This window comes from Diceros bicornis, chromosome 5 (assembly GCF_020826845.1).
Source record: "Diceros bicornis minor isolate mBicDic1 chromosome 5, mDicBic1.mat.cur, whole genome shotgun sequence".
NCBI lineage: Eukaryota > Metazoa > Chordata > Mammalia > Perissodactyla > Rhinocerotidae > Diceros > Diceros bicornis.
Window position 1 is genome coordinate 60171231 of NC_080744.1, and position 23044 is coordinate 60194274.

The following is a 23044-nucleotide window of genomic DNA, read 5'->3' on the forward strand; positions in this document are numbered from 1 at the left end:
TAGTACACTCACCACCTACACAGAGAGCATCCAGAGGACATGACCCTGACCTTGAGGAAGGGCCACCACCTGAGGCCCAGACACTCTGGCCCTTTCTCAACACCTGGAAGTTGATGTCTGGGTGCTTTTACATCCTCATCTATCCCCGTCTCTCCTCCACAGCCCACACCCCCCAGTCCAGGAAAGGGAGTCCTCCACCTCGCACAGGGGCAGGTCCCTGAGGTTCCAGCTTCCACTGAAGGAAGCCTGCCAGTCCTGCTCAGTGTCTTCATTCTGTGAGTGGAGGATGGATGTGAACTCTTCCTCCCATCCAAAGGCCTGTTAATTATAGCGGCATGGGCCATTAACAGCTTGAACTTAATCTGAGAGAGCTATTGGCGGAATGGAACCCCCTGGAGCTGGTCCCGCTAAAGAGATGCAAATCTCCCCTCTGCCTTCCACCTGGCTTCTCGCACAAAGTGGCAGCACAGGCCCAGACCCCAGTGGGTAATGAGTTATATGTTCTATTAAATTTGTTTCAAATGCTGTTTATTGAATTCTCTCCCTTGCAATATGCTGCTTTGTAGTTTGGCCCTGTTTGGGAAAATTAATCAACAGCTGGGCTTCTCGCGTTGATCATCCGTTTTCCTTGCAATGGGGGAGGTTAATGAGTATTTTCTGGAGTGGAAGAAGGAGGAGGATGGAAAGTGGTTGAACCTCCCTCACACAAAAGGGGGGCAATTGTGCAAGTTCGTCCCTGGGTTCCCTCAAATATGTTCTGTGGGTAGGAGGCAGTGTAAACGGAGTGGAACCGGGTTCACTAGATGCAGGCCGAGGTGGTGGGCGTGCTCCTGCCAGCCTGTGGGAGCTCAGCAGGGAGGGTGCTGGGCCAGGCAACCAGGGTCATTGCCCTGGCCCACAAGTCTTCTTGTTGGAGGAGTCGGGATGGTTTACGCAAGACCGGGCCCTGGACCGGGGGTCAGAGTACATGGATTTAAGTGATGCAAAAGCACTGGCTCAAGGTGACCAATGTCTGTGGAGCACCTACTACAGGCCAGGTGCCGTGATGGGCCCTGGGTCTCACTAACCATTACCCTAGACTAGAAGTGACCTAAGGTCCGTTTTAGCTCCCATATTCTTTAATTTTTCCCCTGCCCTCCCACTCCCGGAGCAGAGTTCCCTGTTACCTGCTCCTTTGTGGCACTGACCACAAATGTAATGAATTTTAAAAAATCGGCTCTCATTCATTAGACTGTAAGTTCCATGAGCGTAAGGACTGGGTCTGTTGTATTCAACCCCGGGGCCCCGGCCCTAGCACAGTGCCTTGCCCAGTGGGTGCTCAGTGCATATGGACTGAATTAATTCAGTCATTCAGGAGATGTTTTTTAAGCACTAGTATGTGTCAGACACTGTGCTAGGCCAGGGGACACGTGGTGAGCGGAGCAGAGCTTGTCGCTACCCTCGTGGAGTTCACTGTCTAGGGGCTCTGGCATGAGAGGTGCGCAGGCTGGTCCCCTCCCTACTCCCAGATGTTCTGCAGGCCGCCTTTAGTGGCCTCCCCGATGCTCTGGTTGCTCCTGTTCCCTTCTCGCACCTGTTATTCCTGGAGTTTCAGGGCCACCAATGCAGGCTGATTTTGGTGTCCAATGTCACATCGATGCCAGCGGCACACATGTGGAGTGTGCTTAACTGTTTACAAAGCCCCTTGCAAGGCAAGCGTCTGTTCTGCCAAGCAGGGTGCCAGACCGGGCTGCTGTTCTCCCCCTGGCCACCCTTCTCAGTCACCCCCACTCCTGGCTCCCAGGGCTCAGGTAGTGGCACTCCCAAGTGGGGAGCCTCATTTGTGAGTTTCCACAGAGAAAGAGTGACACGTGGCCCACAAGGCAAAGAGAGAACAGCTTGGACCAAACGCCAGCCACGGAGGCCTCGCCAATGCAGAGCAAACCTCACTGGACCTAATTAGTGTGTCACTGATAAAGCAGCAACTGACAGCAGATGCATGTTGGGGAAAAGAAACTCTGCATAAGGCATAAGGAGCAGAGGGCCAGAGAGATGAGAGGGAGAGAGGGATGCAGGTCCCTTGTCACATTGATCCCCATCCCGGCCTCCCTGTGCTGAGTGAAGAGTGCCCCGGGCTAGTGCAGCTGAGTCATTCTGTGTGGCTCCCATGGGGGATGGGTGCAGAGAAAGGGCTGAAGGTTAGGCCTGGAAGCCCTATGTCTGTCCAAAACGAATAGGCTGTCAGTGACCTGAGGCTGCTCTGTACAGTTGTGCAGGCTGTGCACTGCACAACTCTAGAGGTGCCACTCACATGACAGTCATAGTGATGTATATATTACATCATGTAATATATTACGTGATGTATATATTACATCAGTTTTCTGGCAGATGTCAGTAGAATGCCTTAAGAAAGGGGTATCATTTTCTAAGTTGCACAAATATGCTCTATGACTTTGACCCCTCAAGAGGCCTCTTGAGGAGCACAGACACTTTCTAATAGTTACCAAACAGATACCAAGACATTTCAGGGAGACCTGAGAGGCAGTGAGTGTGGCCAAGGAAGGACATTTGGGGTGAAGTTCAGCCTGCATCACTGGCTGCATGACCGGGGGTCCTTCTGGAGACTCAGCTGCTGTTCTAGTAAAACAGTTTCTTCTCCCCATTGGTGCCCTTGTCCTATCTGTACCCCCTTCCCCTTCTCCAACTGTTCCTTCCCCCGAGAGTCTCTCCTGAGTTTAGAGAAGGCATCCCTGACTAATAAGGGCTTCCTCAGCACTCTTGGGAGGAATTGGTATTTTCTCAGGAGACTCCCGAGGCTAAAAGCCCTGGAGAGGGTCATGCGTGTAGGGCGTGTGCACAGCGCAGGGAGCAGGGGCAGGCAGGACTCTCCTCCTCCCCACGGTCCACGCCCTCCCAGCCTACAGACAGGCTGACGCATCCCCAGTGCTGGAGACAGGAGGAAGGAAACTCAGATTTTTAACCTCCTCCTTGGTGCCAGCCTGTGCCAGGCACTTTTTGTCCCTTATCTCCTTTTGTTCTGATAACAGCCCTGCAGGGAAGCAGTTGTCTTCCTAGAGAAAGAACCATCCTAGAGAGAGGCCACACCGAGGCCACAGCTGTCAACTTGCCCCGAGTCACACTGTAGGAAAGGGGCCGACTGACTCCACAGCCCAAGCTCTCCCTCCACAGGTCAGCAGTGACGGGACCCAGATGTCCTGTGCACCTACCATTTGCCAGGCCCTCTAGAAGGTGCTTTCCTACACATTTGTTGTTAAATGCGTGTTGACAGTGAAGGCAGAAGTGGCTAATAGGGGCTAATGGTGGGAACTCTTAGGGGCATTTGTTTCTTATGTTAGGAGGCTCTTGAAGTCCAAAGGGTTTCAAGACTCGAAGGAATAAGGCTAAGATGGTGGAATAACAGGTGGTGGGAGCGAGAATTAGGCTGTCGACATCCATCAAATAATGGCTATCCTCTGAAAGAGATAAAGCTCGCGATAGTGATGATGCCATTGCCGCTGCTGGTGCTGCTGATGGCCGGGGATGCTATCAGCACTGCACACACAGGCAGGCTCCGCCCTTAGTCAAAAGGAGACAGCTTCCTATGACAGCTTCGCTTCCCACTCCCGGCCTCATCTCCCTCTCCCTGCTCCCCCAAGGCTGGGCCCTGTCCAGAGCTCCCTGAGGGGCTGGGGGTGGGGACGTTTCTGCCCACAGAGGATCAGAGCATCTCTCACAGGCCTTCTGGACTCTGCTCCCTCTGCGAACAGAACCAGGCTTCCCTGCAAAGCCTGAGCTGGAATCTTCGGGAGTTTCTGGGCAAACACTGACAGCATATGGCCCCAATCTCTGCATTAGGTTTCTTGATTTCCTTAGTGGTTTTAAAGAATGCCAAAAAATATCGTCTCTAAACTGCTGGGAAAGCCTATGTTGGGTATTAGGGAAAGTTTTCATGAGCACTTAGAGGAGTGTGTGAGCGTAATGTGGAGGGGGGCAGGGGCACAAGATGAGCCTGTAGCCAGAGAGGGTGTGGGCGGGCTACCTCCCCACTTCCAGATGTTCCACAGGCTGTTTTTCGTGAGCCTCTGTGTGTGTGTGTGCGTGTGATGTATGTCATATGAATAATACACGTGGGCCCTAGGTGTATTCGATGTACTAATGTGCTTTGCATGTGTAGCAGAGCAGGTTAGGGATAGGATTTAGGCTTGTTGTCCCAGTGTCCTTATTTGGATAGTAGCTTATCGAGTTCCCCCATGCATGGTTCATACATACAGTGTGGGAGTTTGGTGTGTGTGAGTGTGTTCTGTATCTGTGGTGTGACAGCTGTGGGGTAAGCTTAGCATTTGGACATTTGGGCCGATCCTGGCCACAGAGCCCCAAGGGTGACTTGATCACAGTGGCTTTGAGCATGGCATGCATGGTATGGACACGCTGGGTCCACGTTGTGGGGCTGGACATATAGGAGAGGGTGTGTGTGCACGTGCACTGCAGAACCCAGCTCCTCTGAGGTGGCAGCTGGTGGTGTGGGCTCAGGGCAGTGGCCTGCAAAGCCAGAGGCTGACATAGTGATAGTGACAATGTCCCAAGTGGGAACCAGATTGTGGGGGACAGAGGGGCCTGCGGAGGCTGATGGGGGGTGTTTATGGGGTCCAAGCAAGATGTGGCACATTCACAATTTAGGGGATTCTTCTAAACTACCTGTGCATTTATTCAATGAATATTTACTGATCACACTCTGTGCAGGAGACTGTGCCAGCCTGCGAGTGGGCTGGGGTCAGAAGGGTGGCAGGATGAGGAAAAGGGTAGGGTCACAGGGTTGAATCGGACAGACTTGCCGCCCACCAGCTTTCTGTTTAGCAGAGAGGACGGAAACATCCACAATGTGCCACCAGAGTGGGCATGCCCGTGTGCTAGGGCAGGGTTATATCCCAATGAGGAGAAAGCAAGAAGGCTTTATGAGGAGGTGGCAACTGAGCTGAGCCTGCACGGGTGCACGGGCAGGGTTTAGCTGTCCTGGAGGAGGGAGAGCAGGGGCATTCCAGGAAGGGACAGATAGAACAAAGGAATGGAGGTGGGCCATACATGGGTGAGTGGGTCTCCAGGGTGAGGCATTTGTGGGAGCACCAGGGCTGAGGGGCAGCAGTGGACAGGAGCCTGGAGGGCAGAGCAGGCCCAGCCTGGGAGGCCTTGAATGCCTCAAACTTTGCCCCGCAAACAAAGGTGGGTCCCGAGAGCAGGCAAGTGACTCAGTGTTCTGGCCTATGTTAGGACCCTCTCCCCCAAGGCCGCATCTGGGCACTCCTTTCTGTTTGAGAGACACTGAGAGCCAAGACTCAGGCAAATCCAATCACTTATTGATTGTGGAACCATTAAAAAAACAATTATAGACCGAATGCAAAGGAAGCCCAGAAGCTGAAACCTGAGAGGCTTTACCTGGGAACAGAAAAGGAGAGGAGGTGAGAAAGGCTGCCTCTACGGTCCACACTCCCTGTCCCTCCCATCCCCTGCCTCACCCCTGTTAAATTATCCACGTCTTTATAAAGCTGGTTTCCTCGGGATTTTTCTGGCTCCCGGAAGTTTCTCAGCCAAGTTCTCATAGAATGCTTCACTACACATAATGTGGACCTGGATTGTGTTCCCCATGTGAGGCCCTGAGGCCTCAGAGGGCAGGTTTGAAGGGAGCTCCGTTCAGACCTCCCCATAGGAAGGGATGGGGGCAGCATTTGCCGGGGAGCAGCTCAGCCCTGGGCTTGCGAATGGGGAGGGCTGAGATGCTCAGAGCTGGGAAACCTCACTGAGCCTACTTCCTTGTGTGTAAAACGGCAACAGTGACGTCTAACCTCAGAGGGCTGTGAGCACACAGGAGATGATGGATGTGAGGGCATTTTGTAGCAGAACTGTGATACAGACGGGTGCCATGGTGATGACTGGGTGCTCCACCCACACCACCCCTGGGAGACTGACACCTCCCCTGAGCTAACCGTGGATGCCCGACTGCCCTGTCGTTCCAAATTCAGTTCTCTTGGCAGGAGCCCCCCTGTGGCCATGGTTAAGGTTTCATCCTGGTGGGGGGGCAGTGAGGATCACTCAGGGTTTGCCCACAGAAGAGGCAGGTCACAGAGAGGTGGTAGAAGGCTGCATCAAGCCCAGGGGCTCTGGAACCTGACTATTGGGCTCAGATCCTGGCTCTGACACTATGGGACCTTGGGCAACTTATTTTATTTTTTCAGCTTTATTGGGGTATAATTGACAAACTCTGGGCAAGTTATGAACCTCTCTGTGTCTCACTGTCCCTATCTGCAAAATAGGGATTATAGTGGCACTTTCCGTCAAGGGTAGTGGTGAAGATTAAATAAGTTAATATACTAATGTTCTTAGAACAGGGCCTGGCCCAGAGGAAGTGCCATAAATGCTTTAGGCATTTTGATTATTACAGGTGGCCCAGTGAGAGCCTAGGCCCACTGCAGATGTAAGAAAAGAAACTAAGATTTCCCCACTCGCTCTGTGCCACTTTCCTAGTGCTTGCCCTGTTTCACCCTCACAGCCATCCTGCAAGGTACTTCACGTGAGCAGAGTCAGGCTCCAGGGGTGAACCTGCTGTAAGCTGCCCAGCTGGTGAGCCACAGGGCTGAGACTCAGGTTTCCCTGACGCAAAGCCCGTGTTCTCCCTACCTCGCCAAGCAGCCTCTACTGCAGAGCCACGGGGAGCGAAGAGAACCAGCATCTATTGAGCACCTACTGCATGCTGGGTTCTTAGCCTGTGATGTCACCATCTCCCTGCACAGGGTATGGAGGTCAAGTGCAGCACTGTTTTGTCACACACGCTCCTGCTCAAGACTGCAGTGGCTCCCTTGTGCCTACTCAGTTCAGCACAAGCCCCACCCTGGCACGCAGGGCCCAGCCTGCTCCGCTCCCACTATTTTCGTCCACCTTCCCTACACCCCTGCTCATCCGGGTCATCTGTGCCTGATGGCCAAGTAGCACCTGCCAGGCTTCCCTGTGCCTGTCTCAGGGAATTAACACTCCTTCTCTGAACTTTTAGTAGAGGTGAGAGCAATTATTTAGTAGTGTTTTTGGAGAGAATGCTTGAGGTTTTTTTTTTTTTTTTTGCATTTACCTCCATTGTTAGTTTCCTATTAGCCCCACCTTGAAGTAATTTATTCATGACCTTTTTCTGCAACATCTTTCATTTTCCAGACATAATCATATCTTCTGGCAGGAATCCCTTCCCCTCATGGGGTCCATAATTACTCCTGCAGTTGGGATTATTGGTGCTAATGACTAAGGGGGAGATGGCTGGGGAGGGGCCATGCTGGGTGGGGTCTTGGAGCTTGAGGGCAGGGGTAGCCAGGAGGTGAGTGGGTTCTTCCTTGTTCCAGACCCACAGCCTTGGTGGGGCAGATAGTCTGTGGGCCGGGGCCCACTGCTCCCCCTCGTGCCTCTGGGTGCACACACACTGGCCCTTCTTCCAGTCTTTCCCAACGATGTGTTTCATCTCAGCTTTACACCAGCCCCAGGATACAAGGAGCAGGGTTTGTGCCCCATTTTGCAGAATCTAAAGTTAAGGCACAGAGTGGTGAAGTGACTTGGGCAAAGGCAAACAGCAAGTAGGCAGCAGAGCCAGGGTTGGACCCCAGGTCTGACTCCTGGCTGGCCCTCTCCTCAGCACTGACCTCCCCTCTCTGCATGGCTGTCCTGAGGCAAACTTGGCCTTGGAGCCATAAGCTCTGGGTTCTAGGCCCAGCTTGATGTCTTCACAAGTCATGTCATCTTGGACCAGGCTCGTAACCACTCTGAACTTCAGTTTCCTCATCTGTGAAATATAGCTAATGATATTTGCCCTGCTTTCCTCACAGGAGAGCTGTAAGGACTAACAAGCTCGGGTATGAGATGGCTGGGCAAACTGTAAAGTGCTGCCCCAAAGTAATGGAGGGAGACTGAGGGTCCCAGCCTACCTCCCCTAGAAGAAAAGAGGTGGGAGGTTACTAGGCTCCAGCTGAGAAATGAGGTTGCCAGGGTTGTCCACTTTTCCAGGAAAAAGCCAAAGGGTCTCAAAGCTGGTGATTTACCACGTATCCACAGCCCTCTCCTCTCCAGACAACTTTTGTTTGTGGCTAAAAGTGCAGGCTCTGGGTTCAAATAGCTACAGGCTCAGCTCCTGGTGGCCACTTACCAACTAGGGAAGGTTACTTCACCTCTCTGAGCCTCAGTTTCCTCATCTGCAAAGTGGGGATCCTAACAGCCCCTACCTACAGGGTCGTTGGAGGATGAAGTAAAATAACATATGAGGAGCAGAGTGGCTGGCCTGGGGCCCCCTCAGTTACTCAGTGCTCCCAGTGTGGGCCATCAGTATCCCCAGTCATCCCCTCTAGATCTTTCAGGGAAGCTCCTCTGACACATGGCCCTGGCCTCCCACTCCAGACTCTGTGGAGTGGGGTCCAGGACTGGGGCCTGGCGGGGGCAGAAACCCCACCAACGCCAGAGGCTTGGACAGAAAGGAAACTGGGCATGTTTAAAGCATGGACGCCCCAGACCTGCCCCAACAGCTTCTGCTGCTGCATGGAGAGACAGGAACGCCAGCTGCAGACCCCAGAGATGAGGGTGCTGATATAAGGACACGAGGAGCACAGCAGGGAGACGGTGGTGTGACAGGGGGAATGTCTATTTTTTAGAACAGAAGAGTCAGCAGTTCTTCCTAATAAAACCACAAACCAGTGTCCCAGCGGGGGAAGGTTGGACTCAGCCTTAGTGACATAAAACCAATTTTCTCTCTTTGCTCTGTGGATTAATCGCCAATGTGATTTAACACTTTGGTGAGCTCCCCCTACCCCTTCTCTCTCTGCCCTGCGAAAAATCAGCAGGTGTCTGCTCTGGGGATAGCAAACTCAGGAGATGGAGGCAAAGGTGGAAGAAGCATCGGATTGGGAGTTCTGTCACCCGCTTTCCATCCCAGTTCTGCCAGTGATTTGCTGTGTGACCTGAGATAAGTCACTTTCCCTCTCTGGATCTTGGTTTCTCTCTTTGTAAAATGAGAGGTTGCACTAGAGAAGCACTGAGCCTTCTTCCAACTCTGCCATTATGAAGAATCATTCCCATTTTGTGCTCACAGGGCAGGTGTTATTAACCCATTTGATGGATGGGAAACTGAGGCTCAAAGAGGCTGAGTACGTTGCCTAAGGTCACACAGCTATTGAGTGACTGACCTGAGATTCCAGCTGAGGCCTGTCTGACTCCAAAGTCCATGCCCTTTGCCTCCAGCATGTCATCTCTACACAACTACATAAGGAACCTCAACTGTCATCTATTGAGCATTGGCTACATGCCTGGCATTGTTCTAAGCATTGTACATATTTTATCTAATTCCATCCTAAGAATAACACTCTCACATAGTACCATTATCTACCCTGTTTTATAGATGAAAAACTAAGGCTTGAGAAGCTTAAGTAACCAGGCCAAGGCCAACCCAGCAGGCGAAGGCAGAGCTGGGATTTGAGTACTGGAGTGTGTGTGTGTGTGTGTGTTTATATTTTTGGATCATTTCTGCTATTTTGCACTACCTGTGCTCCTCTGCTCACACGGGCATGGCAGCTAGAGGGTGAATTCCTCATCCCCAGAGCAGCATCCAGGAAAATCTTCTACTATAATAATTAGGAAGTTAGTCAATAGTGGGGGTGGGAGATGAGAAGCTGCTTTTCTACTCTTAGTGCTAATAGTCTGCAGACCTCAGTTTGATGAAGAACAAGACCTTAGAACAGGGACTGCACACACGTTGTATACATGTCACCTGGCTATCATTTTCAGTCCACATTCTCTTCTGGCCCCACAGCTGCCCTTGCTCCCTAGTTCCAGCTCAGGAGCTGCACAAGAGGCAGACATGCACTTTGCCTAGCTTGGGGGTGGGCGGGTGGGGGAGGGTGACGTCTTAAAGGACATCGGAAGCCTTGGAGGAAAATTCAATCACTGCTCCACTGATCTGGATTTTCATAACTCTTACTCTCCTCCCGCCTTCCCCGGCCAGAGCAGCTGAGGTTTGCATATGACCTACCAACAGCATAGAGAAAGGAGAGAAAAATGTGGAAACGCGTTTGTTCATTTGGGTGATGGAGTGCCCGCTCCCTTCGCCGGCATGCAGGGTTCAATAATGGCAGACAGGGCTTCAAAAAATTGCAGCATAAATAGATGAGCCCTTTAAGGTAATAGAAATTCTGTCAACCAGGGGAGAAATATTGGCCCCAAATCCCATGGGAGGAGACACCAGGCCCCCTCCTCCGCCTTCCCTGCTCCCTGTCTCCATTATAGCCGGAGCTGAAAGGGAGCATCTGTGTTGAGGAATGATGAGAGGGCCCCTTATCTCCTAGCCACACGGGTTCCACATGGGGAGGAGGTCTGGGAAGTCAAGTCTCTGCAGCTCTGGCAGTGACCTCACAGGCTGTTCATTCCAGGCGCCAAGATGGCAGCAATTAGTCCTGGAGCAGTGGAGGAGGCTTCGTCAGGCTGGCCACCTAGGTGAGACCTTAATTAAGGAAAGCTGGTCAGAGAAAATGGCCTTCTCCCCCCTGTGCTGAGAAAGTCTATTCTCGGTGCAGTGGCTGCCCTTGGGAACCCAAGAGCCCTCAGCAACCCTGCAGCTCCCAGACAGGAGCAAGTTTTGCCTAATTCTGCTCTCTTCCTCTCCTCCCCATTTCTACCTGTACCCTCAAACAGGGCACTCAGGCCAGGACCAGTCAGGTGAGGGACCCCTTGGGGTAAATAACAACAACAACAACAGCAGTGGCAGCATTAACAACAACAATAATGATAATAATAGCTAACACTTGTTGAAAGATTACTAATATACCAAGTATTCTGGTTATTTTATACGTATGAACTAATTTAATCAGCACAATAATCTGATGGACTTTATTATTATTCCCCTTTCACATATGAGAAAACAGAGGCACAGAGAGGTAAAGTATCTTGCCCAAGGTCACACAGCTAATAAGCAGCAAAGCTGGTACTTGAAGGCAGGGAATCTGGCTTCAGAGTCTCTGAGTAACCACTACACAGTATTGCATAAGGTACAAGCTCACACTATTTGCCCAAAGAACCCAGAGATGATGTTGGGGGACAGATGCTCCAGTCTCACTGCAGCTGTTTATCTGAACTGCAGAGAAGCCAACGTGTAGATTCAAGCCCCAGCCCTGATGGCAAGGCCCTTTGAGAAATGCCATGAATTTCCTTCTGCTTAATGGCATTCATTGCTCTCCCCAAGAATTTCATTTATTTCAAAGAGAGTGTATTGAGTAAGATGTTCCCATGGTAGGCATGGGGGGTGCAGTAGGAGGTGCGAGTTGGAGGGAGACAGACTCTGAGTATAAGCCGTGTGCTATGGGAACAGAGAAGACAGAAGAGAGGAATATTCAGGGAAGGCTTATTGGAAGAGGCAGCCTTTGACCTTACCTTGAAAGGCTGAGAAGGATTTTCATAGACTGAGATGAGGACAGTGGGAAAGGCATTCTAGGAAGAGGGAAAAGCTTAAGAAAAGGCACAAGCAGAGGCCTCAAAGTAGACACTGTTTAGGGAAAAGTGAGTTATGTGTGGCAGGACTTAGCAAGAGATAAGGTCAAGGTGGACTAAATAGTTTTAAGGGAATGTTACAAAGGACTGAAGTTTGAGCTTTATTTGGTGGGTAAAGAGAAGCCATGGAGAGGGGTGATGTGACTCCAACCTCCAAGTGGATGGACAACTCAACTCCACTTAGTCCCCTCAACCACAATTCAGCTACTCCCTCCTCACTTCCTGGATCTCCCCTCATATGGACACTCCCAGGACTCTCAAGCCCCCTGTAACATGACCCTCCCTCTGCCCTCCTCCACCCCTGCCCACCCTGGTGTTCTGACTGGGTAAGGACCCTGGCTTCTAAGACAGCAAGAGCAACCTTGGAGCAGAGGCTCATGGGGGCTGTCCAAGGTGCTGAAACAAAGCCACTCCCAATTTTAGGCACTCCCCCTTTAAGGACTGGCTCCCACACCATTGTTCCTGTTGGGCAGAGAATTTTATTCCTGTTTTATAGATGAGAAATAGAAGCCCCCAAAGTAAGCAGAATCAGAGCTAGGAACTTGGCTTCTTGTCTTCCAGCCCAGGGCTCTTTTCCCTCACCCAAGAGCCCCCATGTAATTCAGTAATGCATGCCATGAATGATTCCACTGCTGCTGCGAAGCTAACATGTAAAATGCCCAGACTCTCTTCCTACCTCCATTTCTATGTCCATTTCCCCAAACACTGAAAAGTGTGTCCACCCTACAGTGCCTCCACAGTCGCTTGGGTGGACCTGCATGGAACAGCAGCTGTGCATGTTCATGGCTCTGCTCCAATGGGAACCCCTGGTTGTAGCTCACCCTGACACTCTCCTTTGAGAGAGGGGAGTGCTGGGCTTGGGGGAAGCAATGTTCCCCCACTACTCTCACCAACAATTACTACGGTTTTACCAGGTGTCTATTGTGTTCCAGGCACTGAGCCATGAACTTTCTCACTCTCATGGCAAAGTCTCCTCTTAACAGATAAGGAAATTCAGGCTTAGGCAGGATAAGTGACTTGCCAGTAGGCAAGGTGGGGACTGGAGGGCCAGGATTTGAACTGAGATTTGTGTGGTTCCATGGTGACCAATCAATCAAAGTCTATCATCTAACATACAAGAGTTCAGTGGCTTCCACCACTACTGGCTTTGTGATCCTGGGCAAGTAACTTATCCTGTTTGAACTTCAGCTCCTCATTTTCAAATTGAGGTGTGTGAAAGTACACCTCTGTAGGACTCTTGTGAGGAATAGAGATGAAGCATGCAGCAAGGACTCAATAAGTGTTTGCTGCTAGGGTGAATATGATTATTATTGAGCACAAGCTCTTTGAAGGCTGGATGGGTGTCTGATTAGCCATTGCATACCCCCAGCTGCCCCCCACCCCCAAGTCCTTGGCAGGGTAAATATCTAGTGTCCTGGGAAGGAAGGAGAAAGAGTGTGAGGGCCAGCACACCCAGAGGGCCAGGCAGGGCTTGCTTCTGCTCCATACTCTCATGGCCTCAGCGGGTGGGGACCACCTGGCTGAAGCAGGCATGTCACTGGGCTCCCAGGGGTGGTTCTGTACTACCTCATTAGCACTCCTCATGTTTATGTTGAGCCTGAGGCCATTCTCAGCCCTTAGAGACTCTGCTTTCATAAAGTTATCCCAACATCCTCCTTAAAGAGCCCTTGCCAGGGAGAGCTCTGGCGGGAGGGGACAGCTGAGGATCTGGCCTCACATCCATTACCAAGTTGGTTACTCATATCCAATAGCAGGCAGGACTGATGTGACTCCCATCTTACAGATGAGGAAACTGAGGCCCAGCCAGGTGAAGGGACATGTCTAAGGTTACTGAACCTAGGATCAATGTCTCCAAACACTCAGAAAAGGGCTCTTTTAATTATTTTCTAATGAATTGCCCATCCTAAATGTCTTTCAAGGAAAAAGGCAGGCGCATAAATTCAAAAACCAACCACCCTGACCAGAGCCAGCTAATTGCAGGAAGTTGCATTCATTCAGAAGCTGGGATGAGGGCGACAGTAATGATTTCCCCCTTGGTGCATGCAGGAATGAGTCACGCTGAATGAGAATAATTGACTGGTTTGTAATCACCTTGAGCGGCTCCTGCTCAAGGCTCCTGTTCAACACCCAACAGGGCCCCAGAAGAGCCTTTCCAGGTATAATGAGGCTGGGCAGGAGAAGATGGATGGGAATTCATAGCATCTCACCAGGGCAGCTTGGCTCACAATCTGTCTTAGTCCTAAGCCCCAGGCAGGCAGGACTTCACACGAGCCCAAGTCCCCCAAAGTTCAAAGGCAGGAAGTCATTTGCATCCCAGATGGGAGGAAGAAAGGCAGTGGCCTGGCCTCCAGCCTGTTGGAGCCCTGGCCTCAGGGCAGTGGGGACCTAGGCACTAGCCTCCCTAGGCCCTCCCAGGGCCCTGATTTCCCCTTCTTTTGAGGAGCAGTGACTAGGTAGGCAGCTGGGGGTGAAGAAGGGGGAACAGGGAGCTGCGACTCGCAGCAGGCCCATAGACAATATACGCAATCAGACCATAACAACCTCAATGAGCCCTCTCTCCCCCCCGCCAATACACACACACCCCTCCTTGCTCCTACTTTCCCTCATTTCCCCCAGAAGGGTGTGTTTCCTGACTTGGCCCCTGGAGTCCGCATAGTAGACCATCTTAGAAAGCAGTTGGTTCATCTCCTCCCGCACACCCACCATTTACAGATGAAGGAACTGGGATCCTAAGAGAGGAAGCCACTTGCCCTAAGTCATAGAACTACCCAAGTAGCTAAGTTGGGACTAGGGTCAGGATGTCCCACTAGCAGTCTGGTGTGGTCAGTTCACTTCAGCTTCAGCCACCTGATCACTTTGCTTTGTGAGGTCTTTAATCCCAAATAACTATTCTCTCCTACCCAAACCCCAAACCTAAGGGCACTCCATTTTTCTATGGAAGTTACAGACAAAGCTCACATCCATAAAGGTAAATTAGAGAGGAAACTTGCAGGACGAACAGACTTCTTTCTCTTTCAAAGATGCCACTGGAGGTCACTTTAACCCAGTTTTATCTGCATTGGGGAGGAGGAAGAAGGAGCTGAACAGAGTTTCATTTTATAGACCAGGGGCAACCTGCCCACAAAAGACATTGTCACGGGGCAAACTCGCATTCCTGTGTCACGACAAGGGCTTCCTTGTAGATCAGTGGATCTCCACCTTGGCAGCACACTGGCCTCATCCAGACCACACCCAGACCAAATCTATCAGCGTCTCTGGGAGGGGGGCACAGGCATCAGTGTTCGTAAAGCTCCCCAGGTGAGTCCAGTGGGCAACCCAAGTTGAGCTCCATCCCCTTCCCAGTCAAAGTGAGGCCACTGACCAGCAGTGGCATCACCTGGGAGCTTGTTAGAAATGCGGAACCTCAGGCCTTTCCCCAGATTTACCGGATCAGAATCTGCACTTTAACAAGGCCCACTGGTGATTCCTAAGATCATGAAGTCTGAGAACCGCTGAGGCAAGGTACCTGATACAGCCCGTCTCTACACCTGAAAGCAACTTTGCAAGGCAGGTGTTCCATTCCCTAGTGAGGAAACGGATCCTGAGAGAGGTTAACTCGCTAGCCCAAGGTCACACAGTTGGTGAGTAGGACAGCCGGGATGTGACCCCAGTCTGGTTCCAAAGGCCACACTTTCTACTGCACAAACCACTTCCTACAGCACAATAAAAAAAATATGGCCACAGGGGACCTCAGAGTGTTTGGGTCCTTAGACCCACTGGGCAAACCCCACCTTTGAACGGGATTCCCCTTCCAATGTCAAGTTCCCTAGAATCAAACCTCATAAAGACCAGCATAATTCATGAGGAAATACAAATAGTAAACAAACATGTAGGGAAAAGGTTTACTCTCCCTAGTAATCAGAGAAATGCAAATTAGAGCAAAATTGAGGAGCCATTTTCTACCTATATAATTAGCAAAAATTAAAAAAAAAAGAATGTTAGCAGAGTTGTTTTGAAATAGGTACATTCATACACGGCTGGTGGCAGTATAGATTTATATAACCCTTGAGGAAAGTAATATGGCAACATCCATCAAGAGCCATAAATACATTATGCCCACTGACCCTGGGAATTCACCCTAAGGAAATTATTCAATGGGAGGGGAAAAGCTGTTTGTGGGAAGATGCTCATTGCAGCATTTGCTGCGAACGTTGGAAACAACTCCATATTCAGCAAGGAGGGAATGGCTGAGTAAACTGGGGTACATCAGTTCCTGCAGTGTCTGTGGCCATTTAAAGTGATAATTAGGAAGCCCAAGCAGCAAATATGGGTGAAAGAAAGCAGAATGCAGAACTGTCTATGTGCACGGTGGTTATTATGATGTAAAAATATTGTGTGCATAAGGATATGGACAGGGAGGAGCTGGGCTCAAAGGCAACTGGTAACACCAGTTCAGGGTGAGGGGACAATGGAAAGACCCCCTCCTTCTATTGCTTTTACAATTACAAACCCCAGCAGAATTGGCCCTTTGAGAACAGCCTTGGGGGCTCTCCAGTCATGGACTCTATCTCGGAGGGGGACACGGAGACCCTCCCATTCTTCATCCCTGGGCACAGGGACACACTCCTTGATTCCACCCAGAGGCGGGAGGAGGTGGCCCCTCCTCTCCTGTGTCGGGGTGGGGGGCAGAGAGGCCACGGGAGCGCCCTCTCATCTTACCATGAAGCCTGGGGCACAAGTGCAGCTCCCAGTGATGCTGTGGCAGTCAGCGCCGTTCTGACAGGTGCAAGGCAGCTGGCAGCCATCGCCATAGTAGCCAGCAGGGCAGGACTCATTGCAGTGATGGCCAGACCAGCCCGGCTGGCAGGTGCAAGCTCCAGTTACCGGGTGGCAGCTGAACAGATGAGAGAAGGATGAGGACAGTCTGATCAGGGAGGCGGCCATGTCCACCCTCTGCTCACTCTAAGTGTGGTCTGCCCAGGGTAGCACGATCAAAGCACCCCTGAGATTAAATTGCTCAATGCCTTGTTTGCTTGTCAGAAGATGCCAAGGCCACATGGTCTTATTAGCCCCAAGAAACTGAGGCTTATGGCAGTTACGTGACTTGCCTAAAGTCACACAGCAAGGAAGTGGCAAAATCAGGACTAGAGCACAGGTCTTCTGACTCCCAAACAAGTGCTCTTTATAACACAAATACACAGAGACCAAAGCAGAAGGCAGCCTCTTCAGTCCCCTGCCTCATGGACGATGGGGTCTAGAGCTTCACTCACCCCTTACCCAAGGCAGATACCTAGTGCAGGAGCAGGCACAAGAGGGTTGCAGTGAGAGCCAGTGGCTCTGCATATCGTAGGTTTCCAGCAATCATTTGCTGAGTTAAAACGAGACCTCAGGGCAGGTGTGGCCTCCCCTCTCTAGCAAAGTCTGCAGTGGAGAGGATACTCACCATCTGTGCTTTGCCAGGGCTTTTAGGAGGGAGCAAGCTTGTCTCCATCTCCTATATGTCTAGGCCAGAGAGAGGACCACTTGGCTAGAGGCAGGGGCTGCCTGGCATGACCTCTAGAGACTGGGCAACCTCTGACTGGCAGAGGTCTGATCCAACAGCCATAATTCATGATCAGAGGGGATGACAGGTGTGGTGACTACGGACTTCTCAAGAGCTTCTGCGGGAGCGTAACGGACCGATGGCCCCAGCTGCTATGTCTGAAATCCATCACTACATTTGCTCAGAGGCCACTCTTCCCCTGGGCTTCTCCCAGCTGGAGCACAGCAGGGATATTAAGGTTGGCGCATTCCTGGGAAATCTGGGGCTCCTCTGATGGGTGGCTTTGGCTTAAAGACTCCCTTCTTGCCAAACTTTCTTAGAACTATGCTGCAGTCTAAGACTTTCCACTCAGCCTGCCTTCCTTCCCTGTCTCCTCCTCCCAACCTCCCCAGCCTCCTCCTCATTTTCCCTCACAGCCCTGCAATTTCCCTAGTAAATCTCTTGCACTTGGCATCTGCTTCTGGGAGGACCCAGATTAACACTCCAGAAAAGATGCTGGATGGTAAAGACAAGCCTCTTAGAGTCCCTGTGTCACCTGCTTCCCTGCTCTGGAGTCCAGCTCAAGGGATATGTCGACAGAAGCATGCTCTGGGCTGGCAGGAGGAGGCAGGGTACAAGTCCTGGTTCTGCTAAGTTCCATGAAGACATGGGCTTGTCTCCTTGGGTCATTGGTGGATCCCCAGTGCTTGGCTCATGTTCACTGCCCTATTAAATATTTGGGAATAAATAGTACTTTTACTATGTGTAATTATTTTCTGTGTCTGTTGACTTGTTTCTCATCTGTCCCCCCACGAGGTGGCAGCTCCATGGGGGAGGGCCCTTTGTCTGTCTATTTCCTCTCCGTATTGTACCCCAGGGCCCAGCAGAGACCCAGACACACTGCGGGTGCTCAGTACATACTTGGCAAATGAATTAATGAACAAACTAATTGTATGAAGCCCAGCCAAGCCGTTTCTCTTCTGGGAGCCCTGGTTTTCTCATGGAAAATAAGGGATGGACAGGAGCAGACGGTTCCTGAATAGTAAGTTCAAGTAGCTAATAATCATTTTGGACCATGTTCAGTCTCATTAATCATGAAGTCAAAATAAAAACTGGATATCACTTTTTCTCTATCAAAACGGTAAAGATTTAGGGGAAAAAAGGACAATACTCAATGCTGGTAAAGGTTTCTGGAAAACAATTTGGGGTTATGTATCAGGAGTCCTAAACATATTCAGACCCTTTGGTCTTATAATTCCATTTCTAAGAATCTATCCTAAGGAAATAATCATAGTCGTGGAGAAAGGTTTATGCAGAGATGTTCCCTGAAGCATTATTTATAACAGTGGAAAATGGAAGCAATTTAAATAATAATAAATAACATGTGACTGGGCTATTAAAGCACTAGGCACTTTACACACATATTTCTAATTTTCAAATAAGCCTGTGAGTTAGGCGCTAGAGCCTCTATTTTACAGATGGCACTTCGAGGTTATGTGACCTGCCCAAGGTCACACAGCTCAGTCAGTGGCAGCTGGGATTCAAACCCAAGCCTGTTGGACCTTGTTCTGCCCACTGCCTCGTGCCACATCTGACGACAGGGTACTTGTTAAATGAATGATGGCAATTAATATGAAGGAATGTTAGAGAAATATTGAAATATTTTCCAAATTATTTAATGATATAAGGTTAAGTGGAATAAGTAAATTGTATACAAAGTCATGATCTAAAATGTTGAAAAAAAGTCGTATAGATATATACAGACATGGATAGAGAATAAACATATTACAACAAAATGGTTTTTGTGCTCACGTCTGGGTTGAGAAATTATGAGTGATTCTGAGTTTTTTCTTTAAATTTCTACGTGTTCTCTAACTAAGCATCTATTGTATTTATAAACATATGTAAAGCAATAAAAATCGTAAATAAATAAAAAAGAAGGCGTGTAAGGGATGAGTGTTTGAAGACTTCCTGACCTTTATGGTTCCAGAAAAATTCTTCCCTGAGCCCCACACTGTAAGGGGAATAGTGGCCTGTATGGGTGCCATGAAGTGGGTGCCCCCACTTGGTGGCCCTGACACTCAGCCAGAACTTGCGAGGCACTACTCTCTGTCCCAACGCTCTGAGCAAAGCCCTTAGGCACGGCCTTTCTCGGTTCCAGCTTTCCGGGGGCCTCCTCTGAGGTTTTGGTTAGGGTGAGAGGGACCGGCTCAGTCACAGTCATGGAGACTGACAAGGTGGGACCCGGGAAATGACCTGGTAGTGTTGGCTACAGCTCTGCCTAGCCCTGGAGATTCTAAAGGACTCAGGCACCCTTCAGCCCTTCCCATCAATAGCTTCTCCCTCTGGCGAGAACAGCACCCTGCAAAAAGCATACTTGACACAGCGAGCCAGCAAACACTGACTTCTAAGCGCTCCCGCATTTCCCATGTTTCCATCAAAATCCCTTTGTAAAGAGGGCAGAGAACGATGGCTAAGTGATTATGACTGAGGACTGTGATCACCATGCTCTGGGCACCTTTGTCACATCTCCCTCTCCCAGGAGTCCCCTGCTCCCTGCTCCCCTCCTCTCTGGCGGTGGCACAGCCATTCGATGGTGAGCAAGTGACTGCTGGTTAGGTTCAGGCAAAAGTCTCCATCACTGGTATTTAGGCTGGTTCTGGTTGCTCTTTTCCCTTCCCCCCTTCTCCTATTTTCCCCAGACATAGATTAATCGCAAGTTAATAGGAGCTGAAAGCTGAACAATACAGGAGTCTTTTCGGGGTGGATTTTTCTGCCTTTCTTTTGGCTGCTCAGCGATTTCTATCAATGCCGCATCTGTTGGCTAAATCAAATCTTGCAAAGGTAATACATGATCATGGCTGCTGGAATTCGTCTATGACAACTCAATTGTAGAGGGGACACAAGAGAGGTCTGACACACAGGCACTCTCTTTCTCAAGGTTATTCCCTTATGAAGGAGGATGGTTTCTTTGTGTGTGCTACAAAGCGTCTGTAAAGGGAATAAAGTGTTGGGGAATCTCATCAGCCACTTCTTCCTTCCCAGGGCAGTGGATTCGACCTCTTTGAAGGGGCCCCTCCAGAGGGGCACAGAGCAGAGAGAAGCTGAGGCTACATGGGTCGGGTTTTCTCTGGTTGGGGGTTGGGAGTAGTTTGTCCCCCTAGGGAAGATGCTCAAGGCCTTGCAAGCCATGTTGGTGGGGTTCTGTTGCAGGCTCTTACAGAAGCCAGGGGGAAAATGAGGCTAGAATCCTAAGGATCCCATGCTCCGTCTCTTGAGGAATTGGGTGGAAGCTTCATTCAAAGGCCATAACAGAACTTTTACCTCCTCTGGGCTGATGAATGGTGATGGATACATTGGGAAACTGAGATACAGAGAGAAGTACATATATCAGACTACAGAGGTAGTTGTGAAGCCCCAGACCCCACACAGAACCTGCAGCTTAACTGCCTTGAGATTAGGAGTCTCTGCTTTTCTTGGATCCCAGGAGAAAGCTCTATAGTGGACAAAGGCTTGTGGGAAGAGGAGAGTGATCTGTGGCCACACAGAGGGAAAGAGCTGTTCTTTGTGTCCATGAGAACAAAGCCAAGTGCAGCTTGAGAGAGAGACCAGAGTTAGACCAGAGGGTCCCCACCTCGGGCAATTTGCCTCCCCCTACCCAGGAAACATTGTTGGTTGTCAGAACTTGAGTGTGGGGTGTTGCCACTGGCATCTAGTGGGTAGATGGGATGCCAGGGATACTGCTGAACATCCTACAGTACACAGGACAGCACCCCCAACAAGGACTTATCCAGCCCCAAACGTCAATAGTGGCAAGGTTGAGAAACCCTGAGTTAGACTGAATAAAAACTGTGTGTGAGTGTTGGGGGCTCAGTCACTAGGGCAGTTGCCAAGAGAAAGGGGTGAAATATTTAAAAAGAAATAGGGTAGGGGCCGGCCCACTGGTGTAGTGGTTAAGTCCGCGTGCTCCGCTTCAGTGGCCTGGGGTTGGCGAGTTCGGATCCCAGGCGCACACCGACGCATGGCTTGTCAGGCCATGCTGTGGCGATGGCCCACATATAAGTAGAGGAAGATGGGCATGGATGTTAGCCCAGGGCCAATCTTCCTCAGCAAAAAGAGGATTGGCAATGGATGTTAGCTCAGGGGCAGACCTACCTAGAAGAATGGGCTGTTTAAGATGAATTCGGTGATTCTTTTTACTAAAGGCCTGCTCTGGGCCAGGCCCTGTGCAATGCTGAGGCTGCAGAGATGGTCAAGCCAGGCTGCTCCTGCCTCAAGGAGCCTGGGCTGTGACACAGCTCCCCGCGAGGAGGCAGGAGGCGGTCATGCAGACACCTAGGAGCCCCGCCTGGGGGGCTGGCTGCCAGGCGCTCTTGGGCGCCCCCCCAAAGAAGCGCTACTGCCTCCCAGTCCCTGAAACATGACACGCGTTAAAGATAGTAAAGCAAATAATCATCAATATTGGATGGGCTGCAATTAGCGGCGGCGAAAAGGGAGTCCTCCCAGGTTAATAATGCATCAGGACTCCTTCGGAGCAGGGATAAATTATGCCAGGCACGCTGCTCAGGCATGGGAGGAAAACAATAGCTCTTTAATTCGGGGGTAGGTTGGATCTCAGAGGCAGGGCCTCTCCCTGCCTTGGACCTCAATGGCAGCCTTGCTTCCTCTCCCTGAGAAGGTCCTCCCTTGGCTTCCCAGTAGGGGTGGGGGCTCCTGGTGCTGTTCTCCCACTGTGGAACAGTCTGGGGCAGCTGCCTAGTCCCGTGGCCAGCCATGTGGGACCCTCCCCTGTGTTTAGAGCCTTAGAGCTCTCACCTTGCCCTCCAGACCCAGCCCAGATGTCAGGTCCTCCAGGAAGCCTTCCCTGACCAGAGTAGCAGTCTCCTGGTGTTTTCTGCACACAGCCCTGGGTCACAGTTACTTAGGTACATGCTGGGACCCAGCAGGGCCAGCCACATATATTTCATTGATTCTAAGATGCACTTTCCCCCACATTTTCACACCTCTGATATTGGGTGTGCTATACAAGCAATGGTACAGCATGGGTCAGTTGACAGCGTTTTCTTTTTTTAAGGTACATAAAATAAAGTTGTGCCTCACTTCTGGTGTTGTCTTGTATTTGAAGAAATATGGTAGAAGGTGCTCAGTGCATGTGAGTGCTCCAGACCCGAGGTCCTGAGGGCTGGACTGGTGCTGAGGGACCCTTTGCTTCCTCCTCGAGGTCCAGCCCTGCAGGCACTCAGTGTTTGTTGAATGAATGAATGAGCAAATGAACGCTCAGGTCATATACAGGCCAGCTGCATTGGCTCCAGGGCCCCCTCTTGACCATCTCCTTCCCAACCCTCTACCCTTGCTGGCAGTACCTCCCCAGCCACTCAGCTCCAGGCACTGAGGACCAAGGAGTGTTTCTGTCTAAGCCATAACACTTGCTAAGACATCTCTGCTTGCAGTGACCAAGTGATTTTGTGGAGGCTCAAAACTGGAAATGAAGAGGGGCCGAGGCCGAGCCCAGGCTGTTCCAGCGACAGGGCTGCAAAGCAGAGGCATCTCTGCCCTGCAGACAGCAGCACCCACTGCCCAGAGCAGCCAGTCCTCCCAGAGCTGTTGCTGTCGAGGCCTGAGGGGAGAAGGCAGACTCCCCCACCCTTCACCACCAGATAAGAGGCAGCCACATAAAGGGCTGTGGAGGCGTTTATCTGGGGCAGACAGCTTCATTATTACCAGAGGGCGGTGCCAGCTGGTGCAGGAAGTGGGAAGTGAAGGGAGCTGGGAGAGGCGGCCCAGAGTAGCTCTGGCTTCGCCGCTTCCCAGTTTAGGCTCCTCTGGAAGCAGGGGTCGGGCCAGCTTCAGCTCAGCTGTCCCCAGTCTTCAAAGCACAGGGAGAGGCTGCCCTTAAGGCAAGGCCCTGACAAGGGGCTGCCCTCTGTCCCTCCTCTCCTCCACTCTAGCCAGGGCCAGCTGGCACAGGCCTCAGGGCGAGCCATACTGATTTTTAAGGTCCCTTCTAGTTCT

At 51.0% G+C, this 23044-nt stretch overlaps 1 protein-coding gene across 17 annotated transcripts in view; it reads right to left on the reverse strand.

Annotated features, from left to right (window-relative positions):
* MEGF11 (multiple EGF like domains 11) overlaps positions 1 to 23044 on the reverse strand; it is a 337099-nt gene that overhangs the window by 38915 nt on the left and 275140 nt on the right. For all 17 annotated transcript variants that reach the window (XM_058541898.1, XM_058541885.1, XM_058541888.1 and 14 more), the window contains one exon: positions 16231 to 16405. In XM_058541898.1, the coding sequence (XP_058397881.1) occupies positions 16231 to 16405 (175 nt within the window). The remainder of the gene's footprint in view (positions 1 to 16230; positions 16406 to 23044) is intronic.